The 15,000-nt window shown below is 43.5% G+C and overlaps 1 protein-coding gene across 3 annotated transcripts in view; it reads left to right on the top strand.

Moving 5' to 3' along the window:
- Nucleotides 1-15,000, top strand: part of LOC147027167 (CUB and sushi domain-containing protein 3-like) — a 1,179,270-nt gene that overhangs the window by 582,108 nt on the left and 582,162 nt on the right. For all 3 annotated transcript variants that reach the window (XM_085883358.1, XM_085883359.1, XM_085883360.1), the window contains 2 exons: nt 7,004-7,160; nt 7,834-8,025. In XM_085883358.1, the coding sequence (XP_085739484.1) occupies nt 7,004-7,160; nt 7,834-8,025 (349 nt within the window). The remainder of the gene's footprint in view (nt 1-7,003; nt 7,161-7,833; nt 8,026-15,000) is intronic.

The following is a 15,000-nucleotide window of genomic DNA, read 5'->3' as shown; positions in this document are numbered from 1 at the left end:
TTTTTTTCCACCCGTCACATAAGCTTACTTTGTAAAGATTCATGTTTGTGCACATCTTGAAATGTTAAAATAAATTCAACGTTGTTTTTTTAAATATATGTTAACTGCAATTCCCCCAAAACAATGCTGAAAGCTACTCCAGGTTTTTGGTTTGCATTCAGTCCGTACTGTAGTCAGTAGTCACACTGACTAATCTGCCGATTCCCCCAAAATTGCCAATATCAGTGAAGCACTAACGTGTGTTCGTGTGTGTGTGTGTGTGTGTGTGTGTGTGTGTGTGTGTGTGTGTGTGTGTGTGTGTGTGCGCGCGCGCGTGCATGTTGTTCATAAAGCATATATATCTCTCTCTCTCTCTCTCTCTCTCTCTCTCTCTCTCTCTCTCTCTCTCTCTCTCTCTCTCTCTCTCTCTCTCTCTCTCTCTCTCTCTCTCTCTCTCTCTCTCTCTCTCTCTCTCTCTCTCTCTCTCTCTCTCTCTCTCTCTCTCTCTCTCTCTCTCTCTCTCTCTCTCTCTCTCTCTCTCTCTCTCTCTCTCTCTCTCTCTCTCTCTCTCTCTCTCTCTCTCTCTCTCTCTCTCTCTCTCTCTCTCTCTCTCTCTCTCTCTCTCTCTCTCTCTCTCTCTCTCTCTCTCTCTCTCTCTCTCGTCCATCCTTGTTCCACCTCCTCTTTATACAGTACAGCACACTCCCACTCATCTCTTTGTCTCCAGACTTGTCCGGATGGTGACTATGTGAAGGCAGTATTTGTGTCCGGATGTTATTTGTCTCTGGACCTGTCCAGGCTGTGTCTGCTTGTCTCCGGATGAATCCAGGCGGTATTTTTCTCTGGACGTGTCCGAGCGGTGATCGTGTCTGGGAAGGAGTTTGTCTCCATACATGTCCGTTCAGTGTTTGTCTCTGGGCGGTATTTATAGTATGAATGCTCAAAAATGGATTTCAGACATTACTTTGTTTCCATCTATTTAGAAATAGTACACACATGAAAATCCCAATGCTGCACATCCCCTCAGCTGCCCGACCTGTTTCATCGCTTATTGGCGAACCATCAGCGACAGGGCAGACTGAAATGCATACCAACGAGGCTCTCACGCATGTACCACATGCAAATGTCTTGATATGCACGTGCAAAGTAAATAGTTACATTGGCTTAGTTGTAAGACTCATTATTTCATTTAAATTATCACATTTCACTCCAGATTTCGACATTTATTTCGTACGGACGATATCCGATCCTCAAAGCCGAAGTAATATTTCCATGAAATACTTTAATTCGTCCGTGAGTGTAGATCGTGGAAAATTGCATCATATAATGCATGAAATCTCTCCAAGCTCCTAATTTGAAAACTCTTGCATGTACAAAAGTGATGCATATGATTTTTAGCTGTGATGAACAGGCATTCGATAATGAGTGGGGAAAGTGAAAGAAAAAAACTTTATCATTAAGAAATCATTTTGGCCTGTTCTAAGTCAAGGCATGGTTGAGCAGGCCAAAAAACATGGTGGCTTCAGACCCCAACAAGGTAACCTGGAATATGCCTTGAGACCCCATTGAGAGTGGTAACCGAGGATGTGCCAGATAAAGGATATAATTAAAGAAGGTCGTTAATTATCTTCAAAAGGGGTGTTTTAATGAACCCAAACATCCAATTTTCACTCATGCATTTCCTTGGAGTTTTATTCTTATGTACGCAAAGTTTCAGGCTGCGAGGTTTCATGGTTTTGGATTTATGGAGGAGACACACACAAACACACACACACACACACACACACACACTTACATATATAGGGTGTCCCCAAAAAAATACAACTTTCAAAATGCTTCGTTTGATCCTAAAAAAGCAGTAATTTTGTCACTAATGCTTCATTTCTTGTTGCGGAGACCCTGAAGTTTATTTTGATACCAAGCAAGCGCCAGAAAAATGCCAAGACTGACCGTACAACAACAGACGAAAATTGTTGAACTTTGGCACCAGATGAAAAGTGTCATACAGGTGCAACGTCTTTAAGGCCCGGTCACACCTTGACGTTTTAGCCAGCGATGGCAACGTATTAAAATGTATCTAAAACGCTGGCTTACGTTGAACTTTTGCTGTTTTTTTTTTAAGATTCGGACGTATTCATAACGAGTTGGTCGTATGCATAACATATTAGTAATGGACACAGAACGTTTCGTTGTGTTATAGATAACTTATACCAACGAATGCTGAACCTGTTGTCGGCCTGCACAACCTATGCCCAACGATAGTCTAACTTCGGCATAGCACGTTGCACGCATCGCCGACGATGTCGTGACGTAGCCTATTAAAAGGCTGACTCACAACGATTCGAATCATAACTGCCGTAGAAATGGAAGTGTCAACATCGCGGTCACACCTTGGCGATCTTGCCAGCGTATGCCGACCTAAGAAAAATGTGTCTAAAACGTTGGGGCACATCAAATACGGTATGAGTAAGTTTGGTATACGTGAGTACAACGCTAAAGTACGCAATCATACGTCGTAGTAAGTAGAGTACGTCAAGAAATTTTAAACATGTTCAAAATTTTACGACGTACTCGGCGTATGACACACGTTCCGCATGCGATGGGGATAAGTTTTACACACGATATGTGGACGCTTACACACGTCCACAAAGGCTACTTATAAGCTACTCATAAGTCGAAACATGTCGCGGTAATGTCTTTTTTACGCGAAACTTATTTCTAACTTATGTTTTGACGTGCTTTGAACCAATTCTTTACGTAGTCCCAACACACATAGACGTTTGTAGACGTATTCCAATGACGTCATCCGGTCGACAAAAAAAAATATTAACGTGTTTCTAGGTTACAACTGCCATATGAAGACGTGTTCCCAGCGGTTTTGGGAATTGGTATATAAAAATGGTGTTCATAAAAGGGAACCCAACAGTGTTTTCGAGTCCTTTTTGAGTCGATGTCCATGTCAGCATTAACAGTATCAGTATCAGTATTAGTATTAGTATCAGTATTAGTAGTAGTTTGTTCATGTTGGCAGTAGTAGGTGAGTGTGAGGGGGAGGGTGTGGGTTATGATGGATCGTGCTTGCATTTAACGATTTAACGATTTAAATGATAAACTCAACGATTTAAATGGCTGCATCTCCACTATTGAAAGTAGACGCTTGCGCTCAACAATTGGATTTTTTTTACACTCAACGACTTTTAAACGGTACCACTCACCTATTTTCATTGTTTACAATGAACGATTTAAATTGCTGTCACTCGCCTTTGTTTTTTGACGCTGGGGTTTGGAAATTTGAAGCGTTTCTTCTGAACGTGTTAAAACGCTCAAACTCGACTATTTTAAATAGACGCTGCCGATGGACAATTGGAATCATAGCCAAGCTAGACATCGAAGTGTGAACATCCTCGTCATGCCGAAGAAAAGTTTGAAGAATGCTGCAAATAAGTGTCCTGGCCGTGGCCATGGACGCTGACGCAAGGACGATCCATTATACCGACGTCTTTCAGCCTATGAGTAACTTAAAAGTAACGTCTGTCGACGTGTGGCAACGATCGCGTAACGTGCCAACAACACGTTAATCATAGGTTAGAAATAAGTTTCGGGTACGCTAAACATTACCTCGGCGTGTCTCAACTTATGATTAACTTACAAGTAGCATGTGTTGACGTCTGTCAATGATCGCAGACCGTGCATACAACTTGTGGCCAGTGTAGCGGAACGTGTGAGTCATACGCCGGCATACGTCATGAAATTTCAAGCATGAAAAAATTTTAGGACAACCGAAAAGTACAACGTTTAAAGCCAACGCACAACGACATATGGCAGTGTTTTTCAGCGTGCTCTCAATGTTATCAAAACTTACCCATAACGTATTCAATGTGTGCCAGCGTTTTAGAAAAAAAATTCAAAAATCGGCATACGTTGGCTAAAACGTCAAGGTGTGACCGGGCCTTTACTCGAGAAATTTCGGTATCCACTTGCGCCATGCATCAAACTGTCGGACAATAAAGTGCACCATCGCAAAGTTTACCACAGTGGGAACCATCTGTAACCTTCACAAGGGTCACAGTGGTTGGAAGAGGACAGGTCGTCGTGAAGAAAATGTGGAAATGGTGAGACAGGTGGTCGTTCAGAGTCCAAAAAAATCGATTCTACGACTTTCTGCCGAGACAAACATTCATAAGAGCACCGTTCAGAGGATCCTTCACCAAGACATTCATGCCTTTCCATATAAAATTCAAACGGAAACGGTGCTTACTGATCAACAGAAACGCAAACGACTCGACTTTGCCAATTGGTTCTCAGGAATGTTGGAGGAAGATGCAGACTTCCTCAAAAAACTTCCCATGACGGACGAATGCCATGCTCCTTGTCCGGGGAGGTAAACAAGCAAAACTTTCGGTACTGGGGAACTGAAAATCCTGGAAATGCATCAACTGAACTGGTGCCTCGATCTGTTCTCAAAGTCACCATGTGGGTGGTGGTTGGTTGGTATGGGATAATTGGTCCATCCTTCTTTGAAGATGACCAGGGACGCACTTGCACAGTAAACCAGAGGAACTATCGCGAAATGATTCAGGAATTATATCTGCCTGAGCTACGTACTCAGGCCTGTAGGAGAAGCAACCTGATCCAGATGAGAACCCAGTGGTTCCAGCAGGATGGGGCACCACTCCATACAGCCAGGGAAACAATGCATTTTCTCAACCAACATTTTGAGAGCCGCTTTATCTCACTCTATGAAGACGTTGAGTGGCCACCGTATTCCCCTGACCTTACTCCTCCAGACTTCTTCTTGTGGGGCTATCTCAAGGACAGGATCTATGGAAACCCTAGGCCCCAGACTCTTGATCAGCTGAAGGAAACCATCCACCGAGAAATCCAGAACATTCCTCAGGAAACGTTTCCCAAAGTGATGGAGAACATGACAACGCGTTTGCAGGCAGTGATCGGACAACGTGGAGCCCACGTCGAACATGTGGTCTAAAAAAATGACGATTCTATACCAAAATTTAAATTTATTGGCAATTTTGACATTGGTACAATAAACTTCAACCTTTCAGCTTTTGATCCAGCCATATATCTTTTAAAAAAAAAAATATAAGTTCTGACCCTCCTCTTTGCTGATGAAAAGTTGTTCATTTTTTGGGACACCCTGTACACTGACATTTATTGGTATAGATTAGCTCTCCAACATACAGAAATACCATGTGTATCTGCTGCCCAAAAATATTTTCACACCTTTCTCATCATGGGCTATTAGTTTCACAATTTAGGTTTCGATCTCATAATAATTGTCCTTTGCAATCTTTTTTTTAACATTGCAGGTGTGTTCTCTTCTAAATCTCCAAACATTGAGGTTTATATATGTATATGTACTAGTAAAGGTGCCTGTCTTGGATGGGCGTTACTGGCAACATATGGTAAAACACAGATAGCATGAATGTATTTTAAACAATATATTATATCATTTTTATCCATTGATTATCATTCAGGTTTTCCCCTTCGACTGTCCCGCAGTAGCTCCACTTCGATGACATTACCACGTAGTTTCGTGACTACACAACGTGTACCATTCGTGAGTTCCGGAGGATCCATAGAGCGCATTAAAATTACAGGGCACCCTACTTTAAAGTGATCCAAAAGGCCGGATCAGTTTCGTGTACATATTCATATCTTGTAGATTTTAGCTGATTCTGAAACTGTTAACAGCATGTCGATCGGATGGTTCTGTGATTTTCTACGGTAGTAAACAGAAGTACGACTTAAGCCTGTACGCCACTATGCGCAGACCCGAGGACCTAATATTTCACAACAAACTAAAAACTCACAAAATTTGAAGATATTTTAAATAAACAATTTATTTATTATATCAATTAAATATCATTTTTATCCATCGATAATATGAATTGTTCTGTACAGCTATAGTTGTTCTCCTGGGATCTGCACATCCATCCACGATCTATGTTCCAATGAAGTGCAGTAGGAATAATAAAAACAGCACCGTGCGGGAGTGTCGGTAATCTCTCCAAAGCTCTCGGAAAGCCTTAAAATGCATCACGATCGGTTTGATTGTGAACAGATATACGGACGGACGGACATCGAGACCGGTTTTATTAGGTCATCGTGAAGGTACCGCTTGATATTACGCATTGAAATAGAGATATGAATACTCAAGTGAGTTTATTATATGTCTATGATTGATAGCTTATTGACAGCTCAATTACATGAGCAATTTACTATGGCGTATAGTGATTAATAATAACTTACTCTACAAAAGGTTTTACGAACTCATCTTCGTGGTCCTCTAAAAAATGGGAAACATTTTTATTTCTTTTTTGTGCAATAATTCCCCCCATTTTGCAAATGGAGAACATGAACTGTTTAACTACCATAATCATCAAAACAAATTTTGAGGGGCCTCTTTTGGAAGACAATAATATCATTACTTTTTATGTCAAAGCTTGTTTCATTTCATGCAGTAACAAAAATGTGATGGTGGAACAAAGAAAGGTGCATGCCGAAATATATATATATATATATATATATATATATATATATATATATATATATATATATATATATATATATATATATATATATATATATATATATATATATATATATATATATATATATATATATATATACACTGGACTGATTTCCACGACTTCAAACCTTCTTCAACACTTGTGCGTTGTTCCCTCGGGATGGTTCGTCTGTCTTTTAAAATGATCAGAGCAGCTTTTTGCATCGCCCACATAGCTGTCAATGTAGCTTCGCCACGACACACAACGTGTAATATAACCTGAGATTTAGAACCATTTTTCCATGAAATGGAAAATTTACAAAACAATACTGTTGCCCCGTTGCTTTGAATGCACATTCCATCTCCGCCCTATAAAACAAAAGAACTTGCAATGTAATGTAAAAATTTTTTTTGATCAACTGACCATTCATTCCCACATTACTACGGCGACTGATTTAACTGATTTTGGCTTCACTTCTTTTTTGTGCTAAACAGGTATATGATGGGAGAGACAACTTTGCAAGGCCTCTCGGGGCATTCACTGGAACAGCCATGCAGGGTGTGATTATCAACTCAACGTCGAACAACTTGTGGCTCGAGTTTGACTCTGTCTCCAATGGATATGGGCCTGGTTTTGAGCTGGAGTATTCAAGTAGGTAAACCAACGTATATATCTATTATTGGAACAATAATTATGACATAATATTTGTTCCAAGTAAATCCATGATTAGCTTTCCAACAGTGCCATTTTTAATACTCTTATGACGGCAGGAAGTGTGCACGCGCACGCGCACGCGCACGAGCACGCGCACACAGTACAAACTCCGGCTAATTTTTTACAATGATGTGCATTACTGTTGAGATGCTTCTCTATTATGTGAGCCTTTTGTTGTTGTTTTTTTGTTCCATTCACATAAAATGCCCTGACTTAATGGTTGTAAAGTTCTGGTTGTGAAGTGATGATTCATGAGGATAACACCTTAAATGTCCCATAAAAGATTCACCGTGGCTTTGTCGAATGAATTCCTTGGTTGGAGGATTTTGTGCGATTCACCTCCACTTATTGATGTTTCCTTTCTCGTTTGAAGTGAAAATCCACCACCCGTCACGGGAGATTATAAGCATATTATTTAGTTATTTATTTATTTATTAAATAACTTGCGTTATGCAGCCAGAGCCAATCTCTTGGAAAATGTACAATTCCATGCCCTTTTCACTTGCACTACTTTTCACATTTGCTTAACGTTCGTTTATTATTGCTGATTAATTTTCCGAGGCATTGATCAAATGTTTTGACTCATCACAGTTCATTATGGTTCCTTCAGGTTTCGAGCTTCTGCGCTGTTCCAGACCCACGACACCATCGTTTGGTTACGTGGTCCGTGACGAGGGACGATTTTCTGGCAGCAGTGTCGAGTTTGCTTGCGAACCTGGGTATAGCTTGCAGGGTCATAGTGTCCTCACGTGCCTGACCGGGACTCGGCGCACCTGGGACCACATGGTCCCCAGATGTGTGGGTATGTAGCCACTTTGATGATCGCTGATTTCGTACACAGAATTATTCCATTGTTGGATTGCATCTTCGAACTCGATGTTTTTGTCTCCATTTATTACCTCCGCCACCGAAGGTGGACGAAGAATATGTTTTCACCCCCTGTCTGTCTGTCTACCTCTCTGTGAGCAGAATATCTCAAAAAGTTATGGATGAATTGGGATGAAATTTTGTGGACATGTTTGGTGTTTGACAAAGTTGAATTAATGAGATTTTGGTTCAGGTCCAAATCCGGATCCGGCCTATCAGTGGGATACAAAATGTAAACTGTACAGCCTGGCCGAAGTATGTGCTCTAACGAGTGCCATTCCAGTTTATGTTTTGCCTTTGTCTTTCTTGAGCACTTGAGCATTATGCCGATGGCATAATCAGGCATTGTTCAAAAGATTAGATTTTTTTTGCCTTTTTCCCTTCGGAGAACTTTTTTGTCAGGTCAGGTTCGATCTGTGACCTGCTACAGGTACCATGTAAACCTGTACTAACCTGTTCCATGGTCGGGTTGTCGGCGACTAAACCGTCTCCCCCACCAGGTTTTCTGGTGAGGAGGGTGTTTGGATATGGACACCCAGCAGGATTAAAAACAAAACCTGTCAAAGGGCGGAGGAGCTCCTTGTGAGCCAACAGCCATCCATATCTAGTGCCCAACTGTGTCTGCGGACGTCCTCCTGCAGTTGGGTCACTTCTTATTAGGAGGTTGGTGGCAGGATTTGCACTCCGGCCACCGTAAAACCCTTCATTCCGCAAAACGCAAAAACGCAAAAAAATCTGAAAACCCACTCCGTGGGAGTACCTCCTGTGCAGCTTCCCTTCGCAGGGCAGCTCACCGGATGACGGGATTGGGGCAAAGCCTTCGGGTCCCCCAATCTTTGATAGGAGGGAAACCACGGGGTAACATCCCTGGGTCAGATTGCGGGAGAGTGTGTCGGAGTGGTGCTGAGGTGTCGTCCACCAGACGGCGGTCTCCTTGGGTTAACCTGAGGCGGTCCCTTCGGGTGGGTGCCTGGAATGTCCTATCCCTAAGAGAGGATGATCACCTGTCTCTGTTATCATCTGAGCTCAAGCGTTTGGACATCGGGATTGCAGCTCTCTCTGAGGTTCGGAGACCGCATTGTGGCGAGATAATGGTGGGTGGTTACACCTACTATTGGTCTGGTCGGTCTGATGGTTACCATACCCAAGGAGTTGCTGTAGCTGTGTCCAATAAGCTGACCCCAAAGATAATTGAGGTAACACCGGTCAACGAGTGTATTATGAGATTAAGGATTCGTCACTCCTTAGGTGTCATTTCCCTGGTCTTGGTTTATGCTCCGACTGAGGCGAGTGATCTCACCGTGAAGGATGCATTCTACGCCACACTCGAGTCTGTGGTTGATCAGTGCCCCAGACGAGATACACTTCTAGTCTTGGGGGATTTCAATGCATCGACTGGAACTGATAGGGATGGTTATGAGGTGTGTGTTGGTCCCCATGGGTCAGGAACTATGAACCAGAATGGCAATAAGTTCCTTGACTTTGCAAGAAGTCATGGACTTAGGGTGGCTGGTTCATGGTTTCAGCGCCCACAAGCTCATCGCTGGACTTGGTATTCCAACGCTGGCGGTGTGGCAAAGGAGATTGACCATGTCCTCATTGACGGTCGTTGGAGGATGATCCAGAACTGCAGGGTCTACCGGAGTGCTCAGTTCCTCAATAATGACCACAGGCTTGTTGTAGCAACTCTAAAGCTGCACCTTAAATCCTGGAGAATGGTACCATCCCAGCCTAGGCTGGATGTTGCCAAGCTCAGGGATGAGAGAGTAGCTGAGGAGTTTGCGAACAGGCTGAGTGGACACTTGGGGGGTCTGGGTGCTTTGGGGGGTCCTGAAGAGTTGTGGAGCGCTTTCAAGACCACCGTCCTTGATGTTGCCGGTGGATGCCTTGGAGCGCACCACAGGGCAAAGAAGAATTTTGTCTCTCAAGGGACACTGGATACCATTGACCAGAGTCGCAGGGCCAGGCTGAATGGCAGAGCTGAGCTGTTCAGGGAGCTGAGGCGTAAAACTGTACGTGCACTGAGGGTGGACAAGGAGGCCTATGTGCGAGGAATCTGTGAGGGGGTAGAGCATCACCTGTGGACAGGTGATTCTCATCCCGCTTACAGGGGAATTCGCGCATTACGTTCATCCAAGCCCATCCCTCAGAGCACTACAGTTCGAGCAGAGAGTGGTAGGCTCTTGACAGAGGAGTCTGAAGTGAAGGCCCGCTGGGCCGGTTACTTTGAGCGGTTGTACCAGGCTGATTCCCCAACTGTCGAGTTGGACGTCAAGGGTGTTACAATCCCTGTTGCTGACCCTCGAATCAACTGTGGTCCACCTACGCTTGTGGAAACACGGGCTGCGGTGAACCAGTTGAAACGGGGCAAAGCTCCAGGGATCTGTGGCATCCATGCTGAACTTCTCAAGGTTGGTGGAAATGCTGCACTCGTGTCGTTGCATGCAGTTTTGTGCTCTGCCTGGAACACAGGTATCATCCCAACTGACTGGAAGAGGGGCCTTGTTGTCCCTCTCTGGAAAGGGAAGGGTGATCGCCAAGACTGCAACAACTACCGAGGGGTGACGCTGCTCTCAGTGCCGGGCAAGGTCTTTGCTCAGATAATTCTCGATAGGGTTCGCCACCATCTGCTTGAGCACCAGCGTCCAGAGCAGTCAGGCTTTACACCAAAGAGGTCAACGATTGACAGTATCCTTGCTCTTCGTGTCCTCACCGAACGCAGACGAGAGTTTTGGCAGGGGCTGCTTGCAGCCTATGTTGATCTCTGTAAAGCGTTCGATTCAGTGAATCGGGATGTCCTCTGGAGGATTCTTGGTCTTCGTGGGGTGCCACCAAAACTGATCGATCTGATGTCTGAACTCTACTCTGGTACTGAGAGTGCTGTGAAGTGTGGTGGTACCATCTCTGACTTATTTCCAGTTGTTACTGGAGTTCGTCAGGGATGTGTACTTGCCCCCACACTTTTCAGCACTTGTATGGACTGGATTCTAGGGAGGATGTCGGAGAGATCAAGTTGCGGTGCGTCATTTGGGAATGTCAAGATCTCGGACCTTGACTTTGCAGATGATGCAGTCATCTTTGCGGAGACTTTAGACATCCTCTTGGGGGCCCTCGAGGTGCTGAATGAGGAGTCGGAGCTGTTGGGATTACGGGTTTCTTGGGTCAAAACTAAGATCCAGGCTTACGGTGACATCTTGGATGCTGCTGTCCTGTCTGTGTCTGTTTGTGGTGAGGATGTTGAGGTCGTGGAGAGATTCACTTACCTCGGCAGTGATATTCATGTCTCTGCTGGCTGCGAGTCAGAGGTCAATTGACGTCTGGGTCGGGCCTGGGGAGTCATGGATTCACTGGATCATGGGGTGTGGCGCTGCCGGTACCTGTGCGGGAGGACGAAAGTCCGAGTCTTCAGGTCCTTGGTACTTCCAGTCTTGCTCTATGGGTGCGAGACTTGGACTCTGACCAAGGATCTGAGACGGAGACTTAATTCCTTTGGTACCAGGTCTCTTCGGAGAATCCTTGGCTATCGCTGGTCGGATTTTGTGTCCAACGAGCGGTTGCTGAGAGAGACTCGGATGAGATTTGTTACCTGCATAGTCCGTGAGCGTCAGTTGCGGCTGTATGGACATGTGGCTCGTTTTCCTGACTCTGATCCTGCTCACCAGATTCTCTCAGCGAGGGAGTCTCATGAGTGGAGGAGGCCAGTGGGTCGACCACGTGCCTCATGGTTGCAACAGGTTGACCATCATCTCAAGGAGATGGGGATGGGCCTGGCATCTGCCTGGGGGATGGCCAGACGGAGGCCCCTGGAGTACCGGCGGAAAGTGGACGCAGCGACGTGCTGTTCTGGCACATGCTCCCATACCTGACCTGACCTTTGTCTTTCTTGAGCACTTGAGCATTATGCCGATGGCATAATCAGGCATTGTTCAAAAGATTAGATTTTTTTTGCCTTTTTCCCTTCGGAGAACTAAAATATAATTGATTGGTTGTAAGAACCTTTTCCTAAACCCACACAAGTAATTATTTAAACATATAATTCTGACGATTACTCTTGATTAAAGGTGATATGGCAGCACAACTTTTGTGAAATGTGCCTGAGCAAAATGAGGAGCATAACCTTTGTTGTTGCTTGTTGGCAGGAAACCATCTTTCGTGGTGAATATCGCTTATCGCTGTACCTGGTCACCATTGTTTGCTTTTTATAGTTTCACTTGAACCGCTGTCCAATCTACAATTGCTATCAGAGATTGCAGATCCTCGCCAGAACTTGTTTTGTGTGTTGTTTAGAATGGGATTAAAATAAATTCAAATTAAATCAAATGGAAGACCAAAGAGGTACAGTCCTGCAGAGGAGTCATCAGAAGGAACCCGAACAAGCAAAAAGCAAAGATGGAACCTGGATAGGATTCACATTTCAGCTGCTCCTTCTCTACCCTCAAAACCATCTAGGCACAGCCAAGTGAGCATTATTTAAAAAAAATAAAAAAAATCCCCCAAAAAATCAAAAAGAACCCATTTCAAAAATATTAAATAATTCTGGCTGCCAGACCATGTGTCCATTCAAGTACAAAATTAAAACATGTATTCCCAATTTCTACTACGAGATCATAATTGTGAAGTTTCACGTCGATTGATTAAGCAGTTCCAGAGAAAACATTATTTAATATTTTTCTTCAATTCAATATGGCTGCCAAACTATGAGAGCTATCAATTATTCCTTCACAAATTTGTCCACTCAAGGCTTTGGGAACATTTGTATGAAGTTTCCCCTCGATCTGTCCAGCCGTTCTGGAGAAGATTTTTTTTATAGATTTTAGGGTAAATCCAATATGGCTGCCAAACCATGTGACCGATGACATCATATGTGTGAACCTTTTGTTCCTCATGGATAGTCGGTCGTATTTGTGAAATTTTGCCTCCATCTGTTCAACCACTTCAGAGAAGAAGATTTTTGAAGGTTAAAAAAACCCAAAAAACAACGTTGCTGAATCACGTGACTGATGATGTCATCAATTATTTTTTCTGTGGACCATTTTATCCCCAGATGACCCTCAAGAATTTTCATACCGATCAGATGTAGCATTCTACATATGCAATTGTGATGTCATAACGAAGGCACCTATGATGTCATAAAAAACAAACTTTTTTTTTTCCCACGAGGAGTTGCTATGCTCCAAGTTTCAATTTTTTCACTGTTGCAGTTTCAGAGAGAGAGGTCCAATATTTTTCCATTTTTTTAACATGGCTGCCACACCATGTGACCTATAATGTCATGATTATGATTACAACATTCTACATGAGTAGTCGCACGTCTGCTGAAAACTTCGTCTCAATCCGACAAGCGGTTGCGGAGAAAAACATGAAAGTTCTGTGCGGACAAACAAACAGACCCAAACACAATACCCTCTCCTTTGGCGAGGGTAATTACATCATTACTGAGGTGTGGCTGTGCCACTGATGCGGTGCCCCTTCACAGTTTGGCAGATATGTGAAATTTTACCTGAGTGCTGGTGACACACATGCTTCGCAAAAGACACCATAGGATCCTTCATGTCCACCAACTAATACTCGCCAAGTGGTTCCCGGATTAATACACATTCCAAAGAGGAAACGCTCATTGATCAAATGCCCTGCCTGGGAAGCAACAATCCAACAGTTTATCATCAATTGGGGAAATCAAACCCAGACCAGAGATCTCAAAGGCATCCGTTGTAACCGTCCAAGTGCACCACATGAGTGCTGACCGTAGAATGCATACAATGTTGCTTAGCATAGCAACCATATAGCTTGAGACAATAACACAAATGAAGGAGACCATATTTTATCAGTCCCCTGATGTCGATACCATAACATTCCAAAATGTGAAAACTTTCATTGATGGACACAAAAGTTGTCCTCTTCACAATATCTTCGTCAAAACTGGAAAATTCAATCAACATTTAACTTTTAAACAACATAAAGATGACATCATCTTTTATCATAATGCTTGGGAAAGCAGAGTAGCCCAGAGTTGTGCACACTAGCCTCCGAGCTGTCTTGCCTGGGTTTAAATCTCGACCCAGCTATAAACCGTCGTCCTTGTGTTTCACATCATTGTGCGTGCCGTCCATTGGAAGGACATTAAGTTGGACCCGTCCGTCAGCATTTGTCATTAGTAGACAGTAAATATCTCAGGGTGTCTTTCATGAATCGTAGAGGAGTTGTCATTGGCACCCGAAACAAATTACAAAGTCCTGCCCTGCCGGGAAGGCATTGGCAAACCACTTGCTGAAAGACAGCTTCGGCAGCTCTGGCACTCGAAAGATCTCCATTGTTATTATGATGATAATTATCATCATGCATCCTTCATCTTTTTGAAGAATTACAAACATTCTCAAATTTCTCTGGTCTAATTGACACGACATATTTTTGTGACCATTTACCTCTTTAAATGTTCAAAAGTTTCAACAACCATTGTGTCTTTATTTTAATGTCAGCGACGAACAATATTCAAAAGTAAGCCTGGTGTTGGTTTCATGCTTAAGATGGCTGGCTTCAGATTTTGGGGTCTTTGAAACCCTGCAATTCTGGTGAAATTACACCAGGTGGGTTGACTCAGCCTGCCATCCTTCTGAGGTCGGCAAAATGAGTACCTGCTTACTGGGGTAATAACCCATTTGAGTGTCCTGCGTCAGAGTGGTGACCTGTATAGAACGGCACTCCTTAGACAAATGAAACTCCCAGGGCAGCTCTATACGCCTCACGGTGTGAAAGGAATAATTATTATTAACACTCACAAGTTGTATGCTATGGTACATTGACGAGTAGTACGATACATCAGAAAAAGAATGAGAATACATATTTTCTCATTTTTATTCTGATGTACCATACTCTGTTGTAGAGCGTTGGTGCTGCCGAAGCAGTTTCTTGA

Source organism: Eptatretus burgeri, chromosome 5, assembly GCF_056783735.1.
Source record: "Eptatretus burgeri isolate ZD-2024b chromosome 5, Ebu_testis_v1, whole genome shotgun sequence".
Taxonomy (NCBI): domain Eukaryota; kingdom Metazoa; phylum Chordata; class Myxini; order Myxiniformes; family Myxinidae; genus Eptatretus; species Eptatretus burgeri.
The sequence above is the reverse complement of the archived record's forward strand: the minus strand, read 5'-3'. Positions and strand labels throughout refer to the sequence as shown.